The sequence below is a fragment of the Ammospiza nelsoni genome, chromosome Z (genome assembly GCF_027579445.1).
Source record: "Ammospiza nelsoni isolate bAmmNel1 chromosome Z, bAmmNel1.pri, whole genome shotgun sequence".
Classification (NCBI taxonomy): domain Eukaryota; kingdom Metazoa; phylum Chordata; class Aves; order Passeriformes; family Passerellidae; genus Ammospiza; species Ammospiza nelsoni.
The window spans coordinates 24978790-25005210 of NC_080669.1; the positions used below are offsets into that span (position 1 = coordinate 24978790).

General features: G+C 39.6%; 2 protein-coding genes across 4 annotated transcripts in view; one reads left to right on the forward strand and one right to left on the reverse strand.

Annotated features, from left to right (window-relative positions):
• Positions 1-12703, forward strand: part of HOOK3 (hook microtubule tethering protein 3) — an 84463-nt gene extending 71760 nt beyond the window's left edge. For 2 of the 3 annotated variants that reach the window (XM_059492089.1, XM_059492090.1), the window contains 2 exons: positions 1347-1483; positions 9813-12703. In XM_059492089.1, the coding sequence (XP_059348072.1) occupies positions 1347-1483; positions 9813-9828 (153 nt within the window). In that variant the 3' untranslated portion in view covers positions 9829-12703. Of the gene's footprint in view, positions 1-1346 lie in introns of all 3 variants that reach the window. The other variant, XM_059492092.1, reaches the window with a different exon arrangement.
• Positions 12704-18220: 5517 nt separating this feature from the next.
• The window catches only part of LOC132086929 (E3 ubiquitin-protein ligase KCMF1-like), a 45569-nt gene continuing 37368 nt past the window's right edge, over positions 18221-26421 (reverse strand). Inside the window, 4 exon segments of the mRNA XM_059492897.1 lie at positions 18221-18857; positions 19771-20053; positions 22130-22304; positions 26082-26183. Of these exon segments, the coding sequence (XP_059348880.1) occupies positions 18596-18857; positions 19771-20053; positions 22130-22304; positions 26082-26183 (822 nt within the window). The 3' untranslated portion in view covers positions 18221-18595.

Sequence of the window (26421 nt, forward strand, 5' to 3'; positions counted from 1 at the left end):
TTGTTTGATAAGCATTTTCCAGCACACATACACAGAAGCAATTTTTAGTAATCTTAAGTTATCTCTATGTAAGAGTCTGTTCGTATAATAATCTTCTGAAAAAAAGAAGTTCATAATGTTCAGGTTTTAAAATCAGAAATGGCTCAGATCACTATTTTGTAATCCCAGCCCTTCACTTATGCAAATTACAGTCCTCAAATTTACTTTGATTCACCACTTTCCAGTCTTCCAGTTGTTTCTAATGAAGGGGCACAATCAAAGCAATTCATCTTACTTGCAATTCAGTTGGAGTGCTCAGAGAAATGACCCCTTTAACTTAAGTGCAAATTTAGCCCTATATAAAGAGTGAGGACGTCAGCAAAACCCTCACTTAAATTATTCAAAGAAAAGTTTGGATAGAAGATGGAGTCTGTGCAACCATACAGCTTTTGCTGGGCCTGTGTGCCAGGAGATGTGTTCAGGACTTCCCTTTGGCAGACTGGTTGGTTGCATTGAAACTGCTCTTCATCTGTAACTTGACATCTGCTCTAGACATCTATAGATAACATCTATATAGACATCTATAACTTTAAGGTTTTATTCTGCTCAATCATAGAATTCAAATTCCTCCTCTCTGTATTCCTTTGGAAGAGTTTTCTTCTTGCTGTTCTACATCCTTCTTGTCTTCATGAATAGCAAGTCTAAACTCAAGCAGAGTGTTTGAATTGTTTACATATTGAAGGTACTTTCAAATGACCACGTCCTTGGCCAGTTTTATAATATTAGTCCCCCTGACAAGTAGAAGACAAGCCTGAGGTAAGACTCACAGTTCAGTGATCTGTCATGAAGATGGACACTGATAGCTTTGTCTGTATCATTCTTTCATTAGCCTCTGCTTTTATACACAGCTGCACAACCCACCACAGCTTCTCAATTTCCTCATTGCGTTTTTGCCTGATGAGAACATACTCTCTCCCAAAATGTGCTTCTGACACAGGAGTTGGTGTTTCCACAGATGATAACAATACTTAAACTTTTTTCAGAAGAAAAGTACTTTTCTAGGTCAACATCCTGAAAGGAGCCAGGAATTGGGGAAAGTCCTTTTGAAAAGATTTGTCCAATTGCCATGAGAAGCATATATTGTGTTCTTAGGTGGTTACTCTAAACCTGGAGAATGACAGCAGGGAAGAAGAAGAGTTCCACCCAGAGTATTAAGAAGAATATCTTACCTTTGTCCTTGAAAATAACATGCTTTGTGTATGGAATTCAAACTAGTTTAGTCAGTGTGAAGACAAGTAATGAACAAAATGTAAATTAATAAAGATGTTTTGTATTGGTATTCACTGTAAAATTCTCTTTGTCCATAGGGGATGACTCTGCATAAAAAAGCAGCAGAAGACAGACTGGCTAGTACAGGCTCAGGACAGTCCTTCCTGGCTAGACAAAGGCAAGCCACGAGCACAAGGAGATCTTACCCTGGTCATGTCCAGCCAGCAACAGCAAGGTAGAGAAGCCTTGCCCTTAGAAAAACTGCCCTGTGATCCAGGCCACTTCTATTGCAAGTGACAACATTCAAGGAAAATAAACCAGCATCCTTTCTCTTTCTCCCTTGTTACTGCTATTATTTGCCATTCAGGAAAGGGTTATATTATGCTTTCTCATTGCTCTGTTATGCCCCTTGGTTATATTATTTGGAGTTTATTTCACTCTGCATTTTCTGAATGTGCCAAAATTTTGAAAACATCTAGAGGAGTGCTGTATAATAACAGTCTTATTTGTATGAAGCCTGGTCTCTTACAAAAAACTCATGTGGACCATATGATAATGTAGATTTCTTATCACAGTTGGTACTTTTGTGCCTGTAAGGGTTGTTATGCTTTATGAGACTGTTTTTGTTCAAAGGGAATTGCTTTTTATTTCATCTCCTATTCTGTTGCTTCAGAAAAATGCTGAAATCTCATTACAGAAATGCAAAGTTGGATTATAATATTGTGAAATATATTTCATGCTAAAACTTCACCAATGCAAAAAAGAAAGATTGGGGATTTTTTTCATCTCCTAAGTGCAAAGTTTGCTCTTATTTTTGGCGTTTAGGGAAGCAGGATGATATTTTTCCAGGTTTTTCTTTATCAACTGGTATTACCTCTTTTGCTGGTAGAGATTAATATTTTCAAATGGTTTATTCCACTCTTTGTCGAGCAAATGCTTAAATACGTATCCTAAAAAGGTGGAGAAATATTTAGGATGTGCTAATCTGCTACTCCATCATCCATTTAAAAAGGACATTTGTTTTAAAATTTTATGATTATGGATGAACAATATGTAATGGATCAAGGCCCCAGTTAATATTGTTAATGTACTCCAGTTGTCATCCCCTACTAAAAGACTTGCTTTTAATATATTGATTCAGGGTATAATTGTATCAGTTGCCTTACTAATGGTACCAGTGCCTTCAGGTGAGTTTATTGCTGACTTTGTTGGAAACTGGCTGTGATTTGTTGTACTGCCTTTTTAGTGCATAGCTGATTAATTGTTGTAACACCTTCATGTTGATCAATGGATGGAGGCTCCTCCTATTTAGGTTCTGTTCCTACAAAGTTGTGCTTTTTTTCCTGACCAATTCTATGCATTCCCTATCATTTTTGTCAAAGAATTGATGGACACAGAGAACATGAGCATTGGCCTGAAGTTTCGTATTTATACATCTTGTTGTAATTCAGTTTTAAATTTAGAGACTGGTTTTAAATTTAGGTTTTTATTTAGAGACTGTTTGGACTCTAATGCACGGGCAGTCCATTTTAAAATTTATTTTTTCACCTGATTTTAATGCCCTTCTAAGTGGAGGTTTCTTTTTGCATAAATCCCTTTAGAGAAAAGATACTAGCATTTATCAATCATCTGATTGTCTGTTTTAATTCAAACTTGGGTAGAATGAGCAATGGATAATTAAAACAAGCACTCCTAGATTAAAAGGTAATAAAAAGAATGACATTTTTAGGTACTATTGGTTTATCCTCAAGTGCATCATCGGTTTTAATCTGGGCTAAGAAATGCATTCAGTACGTGTCTGAAAAATATTTTCAGTTCCAGTTACACCCACACACACAGCCCCCTATGCACTCCACCCAGAAAACAGATGCTGAATTCTACATATAGTTTTAAATGTTATTCCTCACATTTAGGAAAAAATGGTTTTCTAAAACTTTTCTGTACTTATGCAGTATATAACTGGTATGGGCTTGCAAAAATGAGATGAGACTTGGCAGGTTTCTTGTGTGCAGAAAGATAACAATGCAAAGGAAGTTGCAGATAATTTCTGTAGTTCAGTGAGGTGATATGCTCAATCTGCTGTCTCTTACTGAGATACAAAATGCTCTTTATACAAAATGCTTTCTGTACTCATCTAGATGATTAGAGTTGATGTGCGATAGCTTTTACTGATTTTGTTGTGCAATCAATTTTAATAACTTGAAGAACTCTTTACTACATGCTGTATCTGAACAGGAGCAAGACCAGTCCTCAAGGGGAATTTGATGTTCCTGCTTGAGGTTACAGCATTTTATATCACCCAGAAAAAGAACCTAAGAATACCTAAAGCTCCATTTTAATTTTTTCATTTTAATCTAGCTAATTTTTCTGTTACAAAACTGCCAAGGGCTGTTTGTGAAAGAAAGGGATGGAACCTTAATGGGAAGTTTTTTCTCTCAATTTTGTCTGGTAATCTAATTACTTATTGCTATTATTTAGGTGCAGATCTAAATGAACTTGAACACAATCAGCACACTAGAATAAAAGTAATTGCTTTTATAATTATTATGTTAATATTTGTTTTACTGTTTTGCCTCCAAAGTTTTGAGGACAGGCTAATGCCACTGAGGGTTAGGAGATAAACAGATGCTGGTTAGAAGCCTTGTCTTAGGCTTTTACTTTCCAGTCTCTCATAGCTTCTTTTGCTTCTTGGTGGTTGTTGGCTTTTCTTCTCTTTGTGAGTCTGTCTTTCCTTTTCCCTTGAAGATAAGACACTGAAGTGTTTTCTGTAGTTCTCTTCAAAAATAGATAGCATCATTATATAGCATCAGAGATCAACACAAAACTCATATTGCATCTGAGCTTTATTATTGCCCATAGTAATTTTTAGGCAAGTGAACAATCATTTTGTCTTTGAGAATTTACAAACATGCAGAAATTCTGGTATTTCCCAGAATTTGTGCTGAATATAAAATCCTAAAAATGTACTACAGTCTTTAAGAAATATACTCAGTTGCTGTCTGGTTCTAGTAAGTCATTTGTTATGTCTTCTGTTAGTAGGTAAGAGGAGTTCAATCCTTTTTTCTTCAGTGCTTTACTTCTTTAATTTGCTGCATACATCCATTCTTAGTCTCTCTGTGTGGATGAATGCAGGTGGTGAACATCATTAAACCTCTTTCACAAGAACACCTTCTTTATTCAAAGGGTTCAGCTTCATTATTTTACTTGCTTGTTACGTATCTTTGTAATCAGTGTGTATTAAGAAAAAGAAGGAGCTCAGGCTGTGGCTCCAGGGAGTCAAATACATACACAGGGGAACTACCAGTGTATGTTCCCTATTTGTCTTACCTTGAGTAATTAAAGAATATAAGCAATCGCCCCAGCCTATGGAGCAGAATTCTTTCAGTACATTACATAGTTCTGAGAAGTTTTTAGGAATACTTTCTTACCTGGAGGCAAGAAAGACTATTTACATCAAAATTGTAGTGGTAATTACTAAGCCAGTGCTGTATCCTATCCTGACACACCACAGAAAAAAGACCCCACAACTGAGCTTAAAGAGAAAAGGTTCTCCAGATCAGAGGTAAAACAGCTGAGGAATTCATGAGAATACTTCTCTGGTCGCTGTGCTGAGGATCTGCCCAGAATAATCTTTCTTACAGATTTTAAATAATGACAATAAAAGATAGCAGATAAATGGATTTTTTTTAGGATAAATATTTTCACTGTTTAGAGCTGAAGCTTAGTTCCTCACCTAAAAGGATGATGGGTTCAGATGTGCAGTCCAGTTCATGTACTTTTGTGGAGAATTGAGTTTTTAGCATTTCCAGTCAGACATTAGAGAAAAAAAAGATTCAAGTTCCCTCTTTTCTTGATAGCAACACATAACCACTTGGATCATAACATGTATTTTCTAAGTGCTGTGAAAACTGAAATAATTTAATTTAAAGGTTGTGTGTTCCATCCACAGTGCAAAGGTGTCTCCCCGAGAAAAAAGTGCAGCCAGAGGCTACTCTCCTCTCCCGACTTCAGCCACTTTCTTTTGTCTTTGTTAAGTATCCATCCCATAAATATTCATAAGTACCCAGTAGTTAGTTTCTTAGCAACTTACTGGGAAAAAAATCCATAAGTAAAAGAAAAAAAAAGAAAGAAACTCAACCCCCCAAAAAAGGTAAACACACATATGGAACATACAACTTTGCATATACAAAATGAAGGAAATATATAATGGCTACATGATGCCTTTTATTTTGTTTAGAAATAATCAAATGGCAACCTTGTCCTGTTCAAGTGTCATTCGTGTTAGCAGCAATGCTTCTACAGCCACAAGTTTTTTGTGGCTCTCTGTTCTGTGAGGAGCACTGGCATTTTTATATGTGTATGAAAGAATGAACCGTGAATATTCCTAGTACTGCTTTATTATGATCTCAAACAGTAAGTGGTATGTGTAAGCTTTCAAGAAAATTTAAAAGTTTTTTGCAATTTTAAAGTCCTTGGTATTTCGACTTGTGCAAATAGCTTTTACTTTTCCTGTGTTCCCTAATATATGAGACTATACACGTAACAGCTTCCTGAATGATTTTGAGTGGGTTTAATTTTCCCGATGTGTTGACATTTTCTGTGATTTGATAGTTGTAAGATATTTTAATGTCGTGACTTGATTTTCTTCTTCTTAGTGATTTGGAGGGAGACTACCCTGAATGTGGATAACTTTCCTTTTTCTTATGAAGCAAAACAGTATTTCAGTTTTACTTACTGTATAGAGATATTTTTTTATTCTTGCCCAACATATTGACTTTTTGCAAGGATTGATGAGGGAGGTATTTTTGCACTCAGTCAGCTATGCAATACTGACTTCTTATGGGGTTTTGCACATGTGTTTTAGGTAGAATGTGGACTCTGTGTTTTGCAGTAAGATTGTACTGATAAACTTCAGTATCTCCTAACCAAATTTAGCAGGCATTTCTCTCAGCTGGCATTGTATAAATAAATAGCTAAAAGGATCTATTGGGTTATACTTCCAGATGGTGAGGGTTTTTGGAGCTAATGTCATATTCTAGGTAGGATCCTAGCCATGCCTCGAGTTTGTCACTCTTAAGGAACCAAGAACATATCCTGTCATGGCTGGTTGGATTTCCTTAGTCCTGTGGTCCTCCTTCCCTCTGGAAGTCCAGAAAAGTAGCGGAAGTTTGTCAATGATCCTGCAGGCTGTGACTAACAATAAGGTGTGATTTCTTTGGTCTGAAAGTGGAGGAAACAGATGCAAGCAGCTAGTCAGTACAAAAATGAGAAGAGCATTCTTTCAGCATCTTGCATTTGGTTTCATTTCAAAATGAATGATGAAGAACCTGAGCTTTTTCAGCTAGAAAAAAGATGTTTATCTTTTTAATTCAATTTTAGTTTTAATTGAGTAACTGTTAGAGATTTTACCCATCTATAAGGCAGAAGCTGTCATTATCGGTCACCACAACCTCAGACTTCCTGTGTCTGGTACAGTGAAACCCTGTAAAGATTTACTCTGCTACCAGCTCCATTGAACCATTTGGAGACACTGAGGACTTAGCTGGTTTCATCCTGTTTTTCTTTGATTTTTTTTTTTTGTTTCATAAAGATACTGGGATATAAAGTTCATTTTTAAAATGTGTCAGCTCATTGAATTAGGCAGTGAATGAATGTTGACTGGAGGGCTCTAGGAAACTTGACAAATCATACTATCCTGTGGGGCACTGAGACAGCACCTGACAGTGTAGTCAAGACAGCTTCCCAGATGAATTGTCCTGGTGTCAGATGGTAGTCAGTGGATCAGTAGGAGCTAGTGCTGACTGCTGTAAGTGGAGTCCTCATCTGCTGGAGGATGGTATTGCTGTCAGCTTCACTGTGATCTAGATTCCATCTTCACCTTTGGGCCTTGCCAAGGTCGTGCAGGACTACCCTGAAGGGTATTTCTGCATTAGTTGGCTTTGGTGGCAAATCAGGAGTTTCCTCTGTTGCTGTTTGCTGTGCATGTAAAGTCGTTTGGAAAATTGCATATCTTTCTGTCTCCTTTGCATATGGTGTCATTTCCAGACTGAAAATAGATTCCATTTGTCAGATAAAAATTTCTTGTGGCTGTCTTGCTGCTATGGGTCTCAGAGACTGATCCATACAACATGAAAAATACTGCTAGTAGAGGGAGATACAGGTCAGTTGGGCAGCCTTTCCTTTCTGGTGCTGACTGTTAATTGCTTTGCATTAGAGAGGTCCTTCACAATCAGATGAGGTGATTTCAGAAAGAGGAACAGTGGTTGTTTTAATTGTTAAAAAAGCAGACATTTGTCAGCACTGAAGAACTGCTAACTACTGTAGCATGGCACAAATGTGAAACTACAAAAGCAAGTATTCCCACTTGGTGTAGATTACAGTATAGAGGTATAGAGTAGTTTATTCTGGAAATGGGAATTGAATCCCTAATGATTATACATGACTTGAAGAGAAAAGAGCTAACATAAAAGTCCAGTGGTTAGCATGCTCATGTTGTTAACCTGATCATGAAAGTGGATGGAATTTTAAGAGAAAATCCCCAGTAGTGTAGTATTTATGGGGTTATAAAATAGTTGTAATGAGACCATCAGACTTTTGACTTGGATTTGAATGTAAAATCAGCTATATAATTTAAAATATTATAAAGCAGAGGTTATTGTTCACAGCCACAAAAGGTTAGTAAGCTGGAGAGTAAACATATTTCCTGGAGGCATTAGTGGTTTTGAGAGCGATTTTAAAGCTTATGTTTGGCAGTATCAGTAAAGTCTCAGAATAATTATAAGCATTACATTAAAAGGTCACAATTTTTAAAATTTATAATCTGCCTTGTATTCTCTGTGTCACTCTCTAAGATGCTGCAGATGCAGTGACAGGTTATGCTCAGTGAATTTACCCTCACATCTTGCATTGCTGTTTTCTTCTATGTCTTGCTACCTCAACAGGTAGCTTTAAAATAGAGAAATTGGCAGACAACTATTTTTAGAACATGGTAAGAATTTCTAGTCAGGAAAGGGCACTTACAGATGAATTTTTACATGCTTGAAAGTTAGTACAGTGTCCTGAGTTTACAAGACCTCTCAAAAGTACTATTGACTCAAAGAGAAGCCTGAAGTGTCACTTCTGTGTATGCTCAAAATGCACTTGAAGGACACTTGAAGTGCTACTAAATAGTAAGTTTGAGCTAAATAATAGCCAGAGGGTTGACTGAAGGAATACATTGTATTCATTTATACACAATAGAATAGGTACATGCTTATGTAGATTGAACTTTTAATTTTTTATAGAACAACTACAGTGATCTTCATATTAATCTTGAACTGTGTAACTTTTTGCACCAAGCAGTGCCAAGCAAACTTAAAAGACAATGATTGCTCAAAATACACACCCTCAAGATCTTTGAATGTGTTAATTTTTTTTTTTTATTCAATTTGATATGTGTCTCTGTGTTTCTATTTGTTTTTCTATTATGGTTAGTATTCTGAGTGGATGAATGAGAAGGGAAGAAAGAGGGATACACAAGCTACAGGACTTGTAGCATAAATACTCTTTTTTATCTCTTTAACCTGGGTTGTCCCATCACAAGAAGCATTCTTAGAATAATTTTTGACTACTGCAATACAGGGGAGAAGGAAGTGGGGAAGCAGGCTCTAATTTCTGTTTGGTGAAGCCACTTTGCTCTTTTGCAATATGAAAACAAAAATGCCTATTTAGTGCTGTGCCAGTGCTGTGTAAGGATAAATCTGTTACCTGGGGAAGCAGCTGTGTCAGTAAAGCATCCCATTCCAGTTACACTGGAATGTACACAGGAAAAAGGGTGCATCAGTGAGGATGGAGTACTGTGCCAACCTCTCTGATTCTCTTCCAAACTTAGATTCCCTTCCTCAGTATTGTGGTATGCTCTCTTGACTGCTTGGTGAGTCTGACTCAGCTTACTTTAGCAAGAATATGTGTCATTTTCTGGCAATTCAAACCTGTATTTACAGGCCAGAGATAGAACTTGCCAGTGCAGTGGGGCAGTGATGCTGAGCCTCATGCACAGGATGAGCTCTGATGAAATTTAAATGCCTTCAGTGGTGCTCAGAGCTCATGACAGTTGATGTGACTGATTGTCTTTTAGCATGTAAACACATGCAGAATTGGGTGGGCACCTTTCATTTATCTTGCTTAACAGTTGTACTCACAGACAGCAGGAATTCCTGAGACTTGCTCATTGCTGTGTAAACTTACTTCCCATAGCTTTATTAGTCCAGAATGGTGCCCTGAAGAATTTTACTCAGAAGTGTGTGAAGTTTAATTACAGCTAAACTTAGATATTGACCAAGGCTATTTTGTTGCTTTTCCAATTATTGGCCTGTAACCTTCCTGTTAATTTGAACAGTTGCTTGGCAAAGGTATTTTCCCCGTGAATTTGCACAACTCTTAAGTAGAGGTGGCCTTACTAAACTGCTTTGAAAAAGACCTTTTCTGTTCTCTGTTTTGGTTTTTTTTGGCTTTTGGGTTTTTTTTTTTTCAACAGTAATATGTTATCTGCTTTTTAACTTTCTTCTTTATTCTTTTATTTGCAGTGATGTGGTTGCATGACCTGCAGCATTATTATAACAGGGATTGTTCAGTGCATGACTTGCTTTTCTGTCCAGACTGCATAACCAAAACTTAACCAGTTCTACACTTAAGACTCATGGCCATCTGATTTCAAAGGGGGATCTACTTGCAGAGAAGTTTACCATCCTGGGGAGCTTTCCCATTTCCCACTTCCACTTACTCTTTCTCTTCACAAAAAGTCTCCTATGAGGCTAGAAGAGAGGAAATCCTGTATTCACAACTCAACAGAAGGCGTTCTGCAAAGTGACAGAGCAGTGTCAGCTCTCCATCTTACTTCCGCCTGTCCACTTTATTTAATTCTGATTAACAGTATTAACACACAGACTTCCTGCAACATTTTCATATACTGAACTATAAAAATCTAGTCTTAACGAGTTCCTAAAAAAGGCCTTTTGGTTACTGTTAAAATTTCAAAGCACCCGCACCCTTAAAGGATCCACTTTGAATCTTTAAACAAATAAAGTAAAGCGAAGGAGGTGTTTTACGAGGAGAAATGACTAATGAATTGCTGCTTGGCGATCCCAACTTCCTTAGAAAACCAAGCAAGTTTCATCTGATAATCTCCGAGCCAGGCAAACTACCGGGTGGTATTTTGTTCACAGGCACTGCCTGCTTCCTTAATATGTATATACACAGTAGCTTGTGGCTGTTGTATTTTTATCTCTACATTTGAGCTGTGTTGTTGGTTTCTTTCGGAAACTTTTTTTTCCAATCTGTGTACAATTGTTAAAACAATCTGAGGAAAGACCATGAATGGAGATAAGTATGAAAGTCATCTATACTTCCAGTATTATGCAGACTGTCCTTGCCAGTTTATAATTTGGATCGTTTATTTTTCACCTGTACTGTTTTTTTCCTTTCTTTTTTTCTTTCTCTTGTCACAGTCTTAGCTATTTAATTTCCAATTGCACTAGCTTGGCTGTTTCTTTGTATTTTGAAGTTTAGATATAAGATTTGCCATATGTAGACAGTGTAACTCAAAATGCTTTGTACTGCCTATATTAATTTAAAAAGCTGCTTATTTAATATTCCTAAATATCTGCACATTTGTACTACTGTATCTTTGTTTTGTATTGGACATCCAGTACTGGCAAGATTCAGAAGACAAGGGAGTGCCGTAGTATTGTAAGTTAAGAGGTTTATTGTATAGGAGTTAGCACATAACAAACAGGGAAAGGGGCTTTCAAGCCACAGGATTTGCTGGAAAAACTGAAAAGTCTGAATGCTGCATCCCGTAAGAGGTTTGATTTAATTCCAGTTGAAGAGAAACCTCATTCTTGCTCACCTGGATCTTAATCCTGGCAGAAATATTGATACGAACTGTGCTGCCTCCAGGAATAGTTTTACTTACTTGGGCAGTAGGAGAACCTCCAGCCCTGCTTGCGGTGGGAGCACGCGCACGCTGAAGAAGCGTTGTGTCCACTTGTCTCTGCAGTCTCTTCTGGTCACACACACAGTGCCTGCCTCGTCCCTGGCCCCTCAGGTGGGCTTTGACAGAGCCACACCTTGGGCACAGAGACACCCGCTTGTGTCCAGTCCTCAGGGATCCTGATCCCACAGTGTCCGTGGCCTTGTGCAGAATGACGTGGAGAAAGGACAGATGTGTGCCCCACCAGAGCATGGTGGTCTGTGCTGCCTGGCAAAGGGATGGGCAGGTAGGAACGGACTCCAAGCAGGCCAGGCAGCGAAGTGAAGGATAAAACTAGGATCCCAGTGAGAGCTGTGGTGTTTTCCCTTCTGGATTCTGTATCAGTGCTGTGACTCCCAGGTGCTCCGGCTGACAGCTGTCCGTAAAGGCTTCAGATGGGGATATATGTCTTTCCTGGTCCACCAGGGCCAGGGACAAGTGAAGTCTTATGTGGCATGCAGCCAGGATCTGGGGTTTAGTGATAATGAGTCAAGTACTGATGCAGCAGAGGCAGCAGCATTTCATCAGACTGAGTGCAGCAGAGAGCTGAAGGATTTGTGTCTTTCCAGGTCCTAGCCATTGATCCCTTGTTATGTGTCAGGGCAAGCGTTACTAGTAAAACTTCTTTTAGCTGGGTGTTAAAGGCATGGTATGTTTTTCATTTGCTAGTGCTGCTTCGGCTGGGACCACACCCTGCCCCAAGCCAGGCTGGGTGCAGGATCCCTGAAATCAGGGCACTGTGCTGGGCAGGAGGGGATTGCTTTTTTTGTGCACCTGCCTCCACAGCTGTCCCAAAGTGATGCCAAGCAGTACCTCATTTCTCCAAGTGGTCTGTGCAGATTAGAGACTAAGTATCAGTTGTTCTTGAGCCTTGATGACATTTATATGTAAGTGTGTTTAGCTTGACAAAAGTTGTTAGAGTTTACTAATGCAACAGAGAGATGCCAGGTGGAGCCAGTCAAGGAGCTGGCTACTTTAAATAGATTAGCCTGGCATCTCTGTCATGAAGTGGTTGTGAGCTCTCAACTCAGAGCAGATCTCCAGCATGTCTCTGATATACTAACTTCATTTGTGCTGCATAGAAACTCTCATACCTTCTTAGTAGCAGCTTGTTTGACAGTCCTGAATTAAATGTTGATCAATTATCAAAGTAATAACTGTTTGTGAAGTTGCCAGTGATATATTTTCTGTAAAAGAATGAATTCTTAGAGTGTCAAAACATTAATTTCCCATTTCAGTTCATCTACAAATTGTGTAACTACCAGATTGTTATGGTAGCAATATTAATATACATACCTGTATATAGACAAAAAAACCTCACTAATGATAATTGGAATCAAAAAGTTTAATATTTTTTCCCAGTCAAATACACTAATGCTTCCAAGGTGATAGAAGAGTGTACAGTTGTTAAACAAGTTGTAAATAAACGCTTATATAAAATGTAAATGTTTGTCTCTCCTTTATTTGGTACTTGGTTGTGAACTGTGTCCTGGGGCTCTGCAAAGGAGGGTGCATCAGAAAGCACAACCTCCTCACTGCTGCTGGGACACACCCGCCTGCGGTGCGTGCCGCTGCTGCTTTGCTTCTCCAAGGGTCAAGGCTCAGTGACTGAAGTAAGAAAATTTTCCCTTGCCAATGGAAGATTGGTAAAAACAGATAGCACCAAAGGTGGGGAAAAGAGACACTGCTAATGTGGACAAGAACAACTGTCCTGCCATCCTGCACTAATGAACAGCTCTGGCATCTGGGGAAGGAGGCCTGGGTCAGTCTCAGACCAAATCCTGATCTTTGTGAAAGAGAAGGCAACAGCCTGTGAGAGATTCTGAGCCCATGAGCATGGTGCGTGCTGCTGGGGTTAAGAATGATGTGCAGAGACCCTGACACAGCCTTTCAGGGGCTGCTCTGTAAAAGGGACAGGATCAGAAAGGGGAGGGTGCCCTCATGGCAGCACTGCCAGCCTTCGTGACTGGATGCTGTGAGGCTGGCCTGCAGTGTTTGCTGTCTGCGAAGGGCAGGAGAGAACCAAAGGTGCTGGCCAGCTTCCTCTTGCACTACAGGCAGTGAATGGTGGAAGCAGGAAAGCTCCCAGAGCCTCACTTCCAGCTGCTTGTGATTCATTGTGGTCCTTTGCCCTCAGTCCCACCTGCCACTCCTCGTCTTTGGCATAACTAGCATTTTCTGCCTCTGAAACATCAGATCATCATTCCCTGTCCTATTGTTTTTGCTATGCATCTTTTTCCTTTTCCAGCTCTCCCACCCTTGCAGTGTGCATTGGTATCCCTCATTCTGGCCTCCATGCCCCGCTCTCTGCTCTGCTCCCCGACAACTTCAAGGCCGTGACTTGTGCTCCAGATGGTATGAGGGGAATTGTGCCCCTGGCCCCACACTTCACACTGCCCCTCCTCAGGTGCTGGCCCCGCAGGGAGGATGCAGCTCTGCAGGTTCTTTCCCCGTGATAGCTCCCCTTCACACCTCACAGCTGCAGGGCCCTACTTTTACCCACAAGGGTGTTTGTGTTGCATTAGCTGTTGCAGGAGGTGACAGCCAGGGCTGAGTTGAAAAGTGTGATGGAAGCACACTCCAGAAGCTGCACAGTTCCCCTTTTCTACTCTATTTGTTCACAAATAACTTTTGAGCGCCTATATACTGTGCACATGATGTATAATAAACATTGCAAATAAATCCTTGTGCCCATTGCCTGTCTCAAGACCCTTTCATCTTCTTTAGGAGATGAAACAATTAAACAGCCTCAAAACAGCAAAGTACCCATGCAGCAAAACAGGCTGACTGGAAGTGAAGGTCAGCTATGCCAGGGAAAAGAAGATTAAGTGATGCAGCTGGAAGGCCTTCACACACTGTACACCGTACATATGCACACACTGCTCCCTGGTTTAGGTCTGAGAGCCTGGGAGGCAGTGGAGCCTCTCTGCTTGTTGGTAGCAGGAAATGGCCTTTAGGCCCTCACAACAGCTGCTCAAAGCTGCAGCTGTGCACACATCTGGATGTTTGGTTTCTGCACCAAACTATAAACTGTAAACTTAACAGGAGCACAACTCTGTGCAAAGACAGAAACCCAACCTGAGCAGAGGATGGAAACTCCCCCAACCCCCAGTGCCAGGGAATTGATTAAGGCAGTCACAAGTAAAACATTGTGGATGGTGGATGCATTTTCCATGTTTATCACACCACCATGTGCAAGGACCTTTCTTTGTCTTTGACAAAAACATTAAAAAGGTTCCAAAAAACCAACCCAGATCTCTTATTAAAGCAGATCAGAAGTTACAGACAGACCACACTGATACCTGAAAACTTTCCAGGGACTTCCAACTCCACTGTTCCACCGTTTTCCCTACCACTTTAACATACAAATACTGGAATGGCTGTATGCCTTTCTGAGTGCCCCACCCCCAACAACGGCCCTGTTGCAGCCCTCAGCAGAACGGAACCCGGCACTGACTGTGCAGGAAAGGGCTCGGGAGAACATCAGCGATCCCAGGATAGCAGCCCCCCAGCACAGCGCAGCACACACAGCACAGAGAGCAGCACGCAGGGCACCGCAGCTGGAACCCGCCTGTGGTGGGGCACATCCTCTCCCACACATGCACCATGAAGGTCTCCTTCAGCCTATGAGTAATACTCCCTGTTCCTGGAATGCGTGGCCCAACAAACTCGTTTTCTAACTAATACCCTTGGAAATTTTTGTTTGAATCACAGCTGGAGTGAAATAATAATCATTACTGGACTTTTGAGGAAAATTACTGACCTCGATTGAGTCCAGGATGGAATCTGATGGGAGACTAAAGCCGAGCATCTCACAACCCCATGAGCAGGGGTCCCACGGGTGGCCCTTTCAAGTCCCATGCCCCCAGGGGCTGTGCCCACATGTCCCTTGGAGCAGGATGTGCCTCTTGGTGCTCATCAACCCACAGGTTTGGGACTCAAGCTGACAGTGGGGCCAGGGCTGGTACCCCCTCCTCGAGGCTGAAGCCTTTGCGCACTGAGAGATGCAAAGGCATCCCAGGTGTGCATTTCACTCAACTCTGGGGGAGCTTTAAATAGGGACTTTGTAATATGCACGCACACACAGAGGAATATTTGAATGTATACATGCCTGTGTCTGTGTGCAGGTGTGAAAACTGACTTCAACGCTTTATAGCAAGGGTAGCATCAATGCTGCCATCTTAAATTCAAAATTTAGTTACTGTTGTGGTTATGGTAAATCTTACAGAATCAGTTAAATCAGTCAATGATTAACTGCTGCCAAATCCTTTAGACATAAAGGACTGAGCAATTCCAAGGGTAGGTTTGGTAAGGGGTCTGTTGTGAAATTTGTGACTCCATGGAGGGTCTCCCTTCCCCTTCTGCATCCTTATATTCTCCATCCTCACCCTTTTGCATCCCCATCCCTGTTGTGTGTCACTCCAGATTGATTCTAGTCCAGTTCTCCTTTGTGTGCTTTATCTATTTGGTAACAGAGCAAACCTTGCCAGAGAACTTAGTCATGCTAAAAATTTGTTATAAAATTGCTTTTGTTGATACCTTTGAAAGTGCTTCTTCGCATGACTTTGACCACACAGTCACAATACAGTTGTCCCTGCACTCGAGGAAATGTGCAAGGGCAGAGCACTAAGGCTCCTGTTCCTTAGGAGGGGGAAGGGGGGTTGGTCATGTTGAATGCCGGGATGTGGTGTGGGGTGGTTTTTTTTATTGTTTTGTGATTTTTTTTTTCCCCCTCTCCCATGGAAAAGGCAATATTCCCCTGTGGGATCCCCCTCCAAAGCTGATGGAGGCTGCAGTCACTGCAGCCCACAGCACCCTGAAAATAAATGTTTTGGAAATACCCCAAAAATGCTACCTTGGCAAAGCTTACTCTGAGAAGGAAAAACACTTTCTTGCAAATAGAACTTGACAGACTACTGGAATACCCTCCTAGTAGCCATTTCATGTCATTTTTAAACTTAAAATAGAAAAAAATTGTCAAACAGCCTCCCAAACCAATGAAGATTCGTACAAGTTACATGACATCCAGGGATACATTTAAATCCAAGCCAGCGTGCATTCAGTCTCTAAACAAACACAGCTTGCATCCCCTTCCAAGCGAGTGTGGCATCTGGAATTCAGGCAATGTAAGAGACCAGCCTTAACCAAACAAAACACCACCACACTGAGAAGAACCTGTTTTAGATGCATCTTCATCTATGCAGCCTTCAATTCACCTACCTGTGAAGACTTTAGGATTATGTACTTCATCACCTGCCAAAGCATATGATTTTAATACACCCAGGACGTGTACACAAACTGATTTTGTGTTGGAAAATACAGTTATAATTAAAGGCAGATGCAGAAATTTCTGGAACAAAACTGTCTGGAAAATACATTAAAACCAAAGAAAATCAACTGAACAACAGTCTCGAAAATGCTTTATTGAACCGTGTGTCTTATTGTAATGTGCAGAAGATGTGTTTGAAAAACTACAGCTTGAAAAATTTTTGAAAGTCTTCAACAATCAATAAAAAAAGTCCCCTGCTGGGGGTAACTCTCAGGGTAACCAGAAGCTGCATGTATATTTTTCTGTTGCAGAGACTAAAAAAAAAATTTAAAAAACCCAACCAAAGCTAATGCTGCTCTACAGGAAAACAATCAAGATTTGATGATTAAAAAAAAAAAAAAGAGAGGAAGGAACTTAAACTCAGTCTATAGGGATGTTTTTTTCCTGCTGTTATTTTGGATTAGCATACATGTCACAGTTCTGCTGAGAACACCACATGGTGTCTTAAGTCATTACGTTTACTCTACAATGCTGCTGAGATGAGAGGATACAGAGAAAGAGAGAGGGGGTGAGGTGAGAGATCTGGAAAGACATCATTATGATATAAGCCTAGTTTAAATTTTCATCAGAAGCTGTGTGCACTTTTGCTTTTATAATCTAACTTTACATTCAAAAAAACACACCAAAAAAACCCCAACCAACCAAAAAAAATCCCCAATCAACAGCAAAAAACCCCAAACAAACAAACACCCCCCCCCCCAAAAAAAAAAAAAAAAAAAAAGAAAGGAAACCAAGACCAAACATACCCCTTCTGTCCCTCCTTTCGGGTTATTATAAATTTCTATGCACAAGAACACCATACTTTTTTCCAAACCAGTAGGATTAACAGTATAGGCATGTAGGTGGCATGATTCAACTAAAAGGCTTTTTTTTTCCCCAACTTTTTTTATACCAGCAAAAATAACCAAAGGAAACAATAAATAAAAGGTGCTAAAGTTAGCATTAAGAATTTCTTGTAATATACTGACAGTCTGGGAATCCAAATCCTCAAGCTCTCCTGATACTGTCAGGTCTCTGCAAACTATGAAGCAAATACATAAATAACTCAAAATATGATTGAGGCTGTGAAAGGCTTTTAAACTAAGACAATAGGATCCAGGCTAACTTTTTTTTGTTAAGAAACACAGTGAATATATGAATTGTCTACACCTGAATAAAACATATTTAACAATTAAAAAATTTTAACAACCACAACAAAGAAAAACTTTAAACGAAAGTGAACATCATTTGATTTAAGGGCACACAAAAGCCCCTTGCAGTAGCTTCCAGCAGTGGCCTTACTGTTGTGTCTCCTACAGATGCATTAAATGAAGTTTAACTCCACATTGAGGTGACAGCTGAGAGGGCAACATAAGGGTCACATTCAGCAAAACGCCACACCCCGGTCACGACAATGTATCCCACTGCAGAGTTTCCATCCTGTGCAGGAACAGCACATGAAGATGTCATTCTGTCACATATTTTTAAAAAGCTAGTTTGTGGCCACAAACTGCTACTCAGAGCTAACCTTTTTTATCACATAACCTTTGAATAATGGGAAAGCTTTGTGTTTTATAGTTTACTCCTTGAATTTAAATTTTTAAATGACAAGGTCACTAAAACTCATGCACGCTGCAAAAAACGTCATGCAGTAGTTAAGGTAAACCATCCAAGCAGTTTTTATTCATTAATATTCATAAATACACACAGCAGCTTCATTAGAGATTTTTCATTTTTTTTTTCCTCTTCAGTTTGAATGTGGAGTATTAGGAGAGCCTTTTTCATGTCAAGGTACAGGACACAGAGCCCTTGGCTGTGCACTGCAACCTACATTTACCTGCTAGAAGTAAAAATTAGTTAAGTGGAAATGATTATCATATATATCTTTTCTCTCTTTCTTTTGAATGTACACAATGTAACAAGAGTGACAGACCTGAAATTACAATCACCAAAACAAACCCAAGATAGTTGTTGTCCACTTTCATTGGCAAATACAGCACAGAGGACATTGTCTGCAAAGTGGGATGTCATCAAAGAGGAGGTGGAGGAGGCTCATTTCCTTTATTACTCTCTTTTAAATTTAGGTTTTCTAAAGCAACATCTAGAGGCATAATATCTACACAACCCATAGCACCAAAATCTGCAATCTCCCCCCGCTCATCCTCATCTGAGGAGGAACTTTCTTCCTGCATCAGGGTGGACAACAGAAGCTCCTGAACAAACAGGCTGCAGTCTGCCCGTTCGCTCTCCATTGACTGACGCTCTGCTTCTGACATCTTCGGATCATTCAACCTGGGCAGCAGCAAGGGAAGAGAAGACAGAGAGTTGCTGAAAGCCCCTTTCACTGGTGACACCAGGGACAGGCTGAGATATGCTCAGACACTGCTCCTTCAGGACAGTCCTACCTGCCCATCAACACGTCCAGCACTTCAGTACAACAGGCATGCCTTCAAGAACCCACCCCTTCTCTGCTGCCGCGACAGCACTCGCAGTGCAGCCCAAAGTTAGAGGAACATCAAAAACTGTTTGTGAGGTTTCCTGCTATTCAAGGAGTCTTTTAGGGAGGGCTGGTGCCATTTCCTGGACATGTAATTCTATGCCTCCACATAAACTTGTAAGTTCACATTGGCTACAAAACACATCACTGCACTGTGTAAAGTAAATACTGAAGGAATTCCATTTCTCCTAAGGTACACTGCATGCCCTGATGAAGGCAAGGAAACTGCTCACTCTAATTCTGAAAGTCACAGTCTGTGACACTTGCAGGTGCTTTAATTAAGATTCTCAAGTAAACTTCTGATTGAAAGATGTCACATGGCATTATTTTGAACGTACATAAAAATCCACTTGATTCAAATTCAGGCACAGGAGCTGTTAAAATTACCACACTCTTCCACAATCCCAGACAAACAGAAGTATGCTTGCAGTGAGTGTGGCAGGGGAGAGGTGTAAAATATTTTTATTTCAGGTCAGTGGTCAGTGTTCTAGAAGAACTGGGATGACACAGGAAGTGAGTCCTCTTTTAAATAATCCTGGGGTCTAAGTAAAATTTCTAAACTACATAAATATTCTGTTAATTAATGGCATCCTAGGCATGTGCCTGACTCCAAACATATAAGCTTCATTGAGCTCTTTATCTCTACTAGTACTAAGGTAAACAGAAATTATAAGAGGTAAATAACAGTAAATACACAGAACAAATTACCTTGTCAGAAGGAACTGGGAATTCTGGATAGTCTGCTGACTGTTTTCTGTGTTAGACGTGTTGGTTGTAGTTGTAGATTGTGTCATAGTGGTGTTGACATTGATCGTGTTGGTGCGTCTGGTTGCATTGCGTGCAGTCTCCAGTTGCTGTCTCGCTGCCTGTGCATGCTGTCGTTCCAACTGCAGTTGCATCTGCAGCTGCTGTAACTGAGAAGCAGAAGGGCCAGAGGAGTTGAGCTGTCCTCCTGCAGAACGCCTCACACCTGATAGCTGGGATAAAAGCTCTGCCAAAAAGAGAAAGCTTCTATGACTTAAGATCTTAAATAAGCATTACACAGCAGAATAAATACACCCCGAATTCCAGTGCATAAATTCCATTCTTCTCAACTAACATCAAAACCCAACAACGCTCAGAGAAGATTGTGAAGATTAATGCCCAAAAAGATTAAGACTAATTTATGCAGATGTAGTCCAAATGACAAGACGAGGTTTAAGTCTTGACAACAACAGTAGAGCCAATCTTTTGCCAGGTAGAGCCTGGCAAAAGACAGCTCTCTGCAGCCACCCTCTGAAACTTCAGGCCAAAAGAGCCACTAAGAAACTTTTTTATTTTGGCCTTGGATGGCGACTTTTTTCTTTCCTTTTAACAAGTGTTCCCTCAAAACACAAGCTTCATCTTCGCAACTATCTCAGAGGGAAGCTGCGCTGCAGCAAATTCAATAATGGAAATTTAGTTAGGAAATTAGATTCAATCACTGCTTCACAGCAAAAGTATTCTGTATGAATTCTTACTTCTGGAAGAAGTATGCAGAAGGCCTAGCAACTAAAAATTCTGTCTGTTACTAAGTTTTCCAATTCAGAAGGATGGAATGCTCCTTGCAAATTTTATCCACCAAGTTTTTTTTAAAATAAATATTAGCAGCCAGTTACTGCACAGTGCATTACTGCAGGATCTCTTCTATGCCCTGTGCAGAAGGTACTTCTGGTCTCAGATACCTGCTGCAGTTGATACCATGGTAGAGGAAACATGGGACAATCCTGCTCCTGGTCCCTCTGCTTTACTTTACAAACTTACTACATAGGTCATGTCAATTTTTCTTCCATTGCATTAACAAAATGCAGTCATACTAAAACAATCTGTTTTTTAAGGAACAAAGCAAAATACAAACTAGAGAGGTGGAGTAATTTTCAACAACACTGATAGCAGCACCAACATAAAGTAAATTTTTATTACTAGAGAATGCCACAGGGAGGGAAAAAATGTTTAAGAAAAGTAACTGATGCTATAAATTTAAATAGAAAAATCACTGTGGTCTTCCCTATTTATTACTCCAGTAAAAAGGCAGACATGTTAAAACTCACAGGGAAGATTAAGATATATTTGTTCTCACTGTATTCTAAAGCTTGGAAAATAGGGAAGAGTATTTTGGAAAGAGGTGTGAACTCAAAACAGTCCAGGAACAAGATGGACACACAGCTCAGGGTGCTCTAAATGCAGAAACACATCTTCCACCAAAAAAGAATAGATGCAGAAGAAAGACATTTTATCCTACTTTTAATGCTGCTAAGTGGGAAGGTCCAGCAAGGCTGAAAAAAAACTTCAGCAGCCACCTCATATTTTAAATGAAGTGAAGCAGCTGCCCTGGTGAAAGAAAGAGAATGTCTTGCACTGGAAGCCTCAATCCTCTTTGAACAAACTCACCTCTGACCTCACTTAATTTGTTTTTTTCTTTTACTGGGCTACTTCTTCACAGCTAATTTAATGAGTTACATCAGGGCACACCAGGCCAGCAGAGAACCAGAGCCAGCAGAAGGCAGGCAGAGGGGACCATGATTAAGAGAGGCAGTGGATTCACAGCTCCCCTTCCCAAGGGAATGCCTCATTAAGTCAGGTGGCTGGCTACCTCCCCCTGAAGAAGTCACAACCTAATAGTAGCAAGCTCCAGTCTGAGCACTGTGTCTTCTTTGCATCTGAAGTAATGGTGGATTTGTGGCAGACATTCTGAGGTTTCCCTGACATATTGGTATGGTCAAAGATCATGGCATTAAAATGTTTACATTTCCCCATAGATGAAACTGTATTTGTTTTCAGAGTTGTCTTCACCCTCTATTTTTTCTTCATTGTAAAAAAAAAGTTATTTTCACATCAGAGGTAAAAATAGAAAAAACAAGTTATTTCTGGGAATCCTAAAGACACAGCCTAATTATTTTCTGATGCTGACTCTTTCCCTCTTCACCCCTCTGTGGGATGCTGTGCTTGTACATGCAGCTTCACAACAACACAGAGCAGGGCCACCTTGCGTTCTCCTTCCCCTGCGGAAGGAGGACAGTGGAGTAAAACTTGTGGTTACAGCTCTTACCAGCTATAGGATCCATGGCTTCTCTATTGCTTGGAGAATACGAACTCTGAGAAGACGAAAGCCCACCAGGGGAACTGGTAGTAAAGTGCATGTTTGATCTACGAGCGCGGGGGCCTCCCAAACCCCGGCCTGGGTGGAACATCCTACGTACATGCCGAACACCACTGGATTCATCGTGGACAAGAAGTTAAGAAAACAGAACTGTTTGGCATTGAGTGTTAAACAACCACTAAAGGACATTTGATGGGTCAAATACTCAGGTATACTATTCTTGATTCATAAAGTAATGATTCAACTTAAGAAGCAAAGCTAAGGTACACTGTAGCTCTGCTACAGGTCAGACTTACTGATCTGGTAAATTTTTTTTAATCAAACTTTTCTACGAAAACCCACACAAATCCATGTTCAGCCAAGCTCACTGCTGAGACAGGGACTTCAGTTCTCCCTTCCCAATTCTTACATCAAGTATCAAAACCAATAAAAACATTTACTACAACTCCTATCAGAATAATTACCAAATTCCTTTTGACTTCTGTACTTGATGCATTTATCCAAGAAATTTCAGTCTTTAGGAAATTGTAGGTTTCTGGAGTATTCAGCACATTCATCACATCCCTTTGTTTCACCTTTCTTCTTACAGCCAAAGAAATATCACTAATTCCAGTATCATAATGATGCTTTTCACTTTGTCTTTTTCCCCCCACTTCCCCCTATCACATGCTTGCATTTTGTGTCACTTTTTAAATAGGTTCTCATATAAATTTCGAAATAAATTAACAAACTTAAATAAAGATTATTTTTGTCATAAATTTGTTAGCATCCATCCTCCAAGATAAGGCTTCTTCCTAAAAATCATTAGTATTACTCACCAGTGTAAAATGAAATAGCATAGACTTTAAGATTTTATTTTAGTGTTATTATAATTTAGCTTACATCTCCATCTCCTATGTTTTTTACAACAGTATGGTTACCAGGTTACCACTCATATGGTATCAATTTCTGTGTAAGGGTAGCATCCAATGTATTTTTCATAAATCACAGTTTTGGAGCAGAACCTCATGATATCATGGGAGGTCATGAAAGGAATGACTTGACTTCCTATGGCAAGAGAGAGCTTCTGGCCATTACAAGAAGACTTTACAGAATGTTTCCTTCTTTCAAAACTGTTAGTTATGCTACAGTGTAAAACTTAACATTTAGTGTGTAATAGGTACAGAGCATCTTGCACCTCTGAGTGTGGCAATTTTGGGTGCTGCTGGAGTTGCTAAATTGGATGGACTAAAGACCCCAGGTAGTTTTGCAAGCTTTTCATAACTAAACATGTTAAAACAGGACAGTATCTGGGGATTTTTCAAGAGGCACAGGACTCTGGGGTCTTTCCCAACCACATCTTTTAAAGTGTTTTGAGATAAACGTCATTCTTCAAATAACAGCTAAGCATGCACTTGAGTCTTACCAGCTATGCTAGAGTAAGAAAAGACTTTGCAAACATTATCTTGTGACAAAACATTTAAACTAAATAGTCATGTGAGAACTATTTGTATGATTAATGCTGAAAATATGTATTTAATGAATTTTCAGATATTTTCCTGCTAAAGAAAGAAACTGAGTTTTAAAGAGTTGCCCACAGACTGTAGGAATAAATGATACACCTTGCAATAGTTGCACAAGGTTTGTAGTAAGAAACACATGCAGTGTTTTGGGACAACTTTAGGGAAACAAAACAAAAACCCAAATTAACCAAACATGTCTAATTAATAGCTGGTGGATAAGGCCACCTCTCAGAACTGTAGAAAATCCAACAGTAAAGTCTTACCTCAAATTGCAAAATAAATTTTTACTCTAGAAGAAGTACAAGTCAAGAGCCTTCTCTATCTCCTTTTTGTACATGAAGGCAATTACAGGGCACAAAGAATTGTTCTGTACAGCTTCAACTTCTTATTCAGCAATATAATGTGTATCAAAGTCATAGTTCTTATCTCCTACACTGCCAGAACCTGAGTGAAAAAGGGCATCTTCTCTTCCTTATTTCCTGCCTTAGATTTCCCTGCTGCTGGATATGATGTAGAGTCCAATGTCCAATAGCCACTTCAAGATACTTCTTACCAAATTTGGAAATTTGACAACACTGGACACCAACAAAATAGAGTAAAAGCAGGAAATTCTACAGGCATAATTTTTAATCATGGGCAATGTATTCCCAAAACAGATCCATTTTGGGATGACTGATAGTGAAAACCTGACTCTGTATTTGAAAAAAGATTGTCTTTCCTGGCTCAAAAATTCCCTAAGTAAAAGTCATCTGGTGGAATTTCTAGTACTAGCGGGGAGAAAATGCAGCAATAGCTTGAATTCTAATTAAGTATCTTGTACATTTCAGTAGGAAATTTATTTCATTCTGTAGCTGGGAAAATTTAAACTTCCTGCCTTACAGTTAAGACAGTCTTGGAAGCCCACAGTTAGAACTCTGGCACACTGCTATGTAGTTATGTAATTCTTGTTAGAAAAATCCTAATTAGGCAGGTGCTATGAAAACCTCAGAGCTGGTACAATGAGCACAACTCAAAATGACACAAACTACATCAGCCATCAAGCAACATTCCAAGGCTGTCCAAAGGCCAGGAAAGATCCAGTGGTCTGGAAAATATTCTCCCCTCATCAATCTTATCCTACTTCCTCTGGAAAGGGAGGACGGCATGTCTCCTGGCTACTAAGGACCACAGGGATGCCTGGGATCAAGCTCCCACAGCCAGAGCCATCGTGTTCAGCACCCTGCTCCTCCCCAGTGCTGAGAGCTCAACTCCTTTCCCTCAGAAAGGCAAGTACAGGTAACTGCTTTCATCTGACTTTGTACCCACTTTTGTAGCACTTTTTCATTATTCACCTTTCACAGAGCCAATCTAAACCCAAACTCCTTGATACTGATCCAATTATTGCACAGTAATTAACCTGCACATTTAGTCTGTCCTGACCTTAAACCATGCTAATACTAACAAACTTAAACGCAATCAAATACAATCGTAACTGAAGTGGAACCATCACCTCAAATGCTGTTGTCCTTCTATTACTCTAATAAACTCTGTTTGATGGGGCTTGGATTTTTTCCCCCCCAACTGCCTGAGCATACATTATTCTTTGTTCCTTTTTAAAAATCTCTGAACAAAAAAGCCACTATCAAAGCTATAATGCAGTGTTTTTTTCTGTTTGTTCAAATGAGACACAAATGAATTGTTCAGAGATTACTTACTGTAGGGATACTACATAGCTTGCATGTCATTAAATAAAAGCCCAAACCAAAAGATATTTTATCGGTTAATCTGAGGGTTAAAAAAAAATTTAAAAGGAGACAAATATTCCTATAACACTGATGAAAGAATCCCAACAGTTACAGCTCTTCAGTCATCAAGCACAGATAAGTGTCTGTAACTGGCTGCTAAGGTAACTGAAGGACAACATCCTATTTCCCAGAAAATCTGAAGGTTTTCTGAGTTGTATTACAAAATGTCAGTAGCACTACAAAATTAAATTATTAAAACATTGTGTTGAAAGTAGTTAAACAACTTTACAATATTTTGCTACAAGCAGCTACGCTCGAATCATCTTTATGTCCTAAATATATACAGCACTGAATCTTGATATGTAAAACAGCACCAAGAGTAATCATGACACAGGATGAAACACAGTGCAAGTAGAAAAAACCTCTGTATGTCAAAATCCTCTATATTTTTCTGCTGTTAGGGTAAAAACACTTTCAAGTATACCTACAAGTCTGTGCACAGTCTGTCTTTTTTAAACTAGGAGACAAATCTTTTTATTTTTGATATACATATCTTGAGCAACCTAAGTTCCAGGAAATCCAGAATATGAGCCTTTGACTACAAAAATCAAACCAAGTCACTGTGACTACGAGGTGAAACAGTCTAGCCTCTTTGCCTCAAACTGGAAAGGATATTAAATCTCTAGGAGCTCTGTGTTCCAGTGTAAGATGAGCTGCAAAGTCATCTGTTACGTGATTCGGATCCCCTCCAGGCAATGCTGCACATATTGGACAAATCTGAAATGACAAAGCAAGGAAAAACCACAACTTTATAAATATTACAAGAAACAGAACTTTTATCCAGTCAATCATGAGACATTGCCTCTTATGCTTTAAAATAACATTTTGGTATTCACAAACAGCTGGATATCAACATGTTCAATAAACTCAGAAAAATTACAGAAGTGTAGACATTAATTTAGTAATCTTTCAATTTATGAATTTCAGAATATTATGTATTTCAGAAAACCAGAGC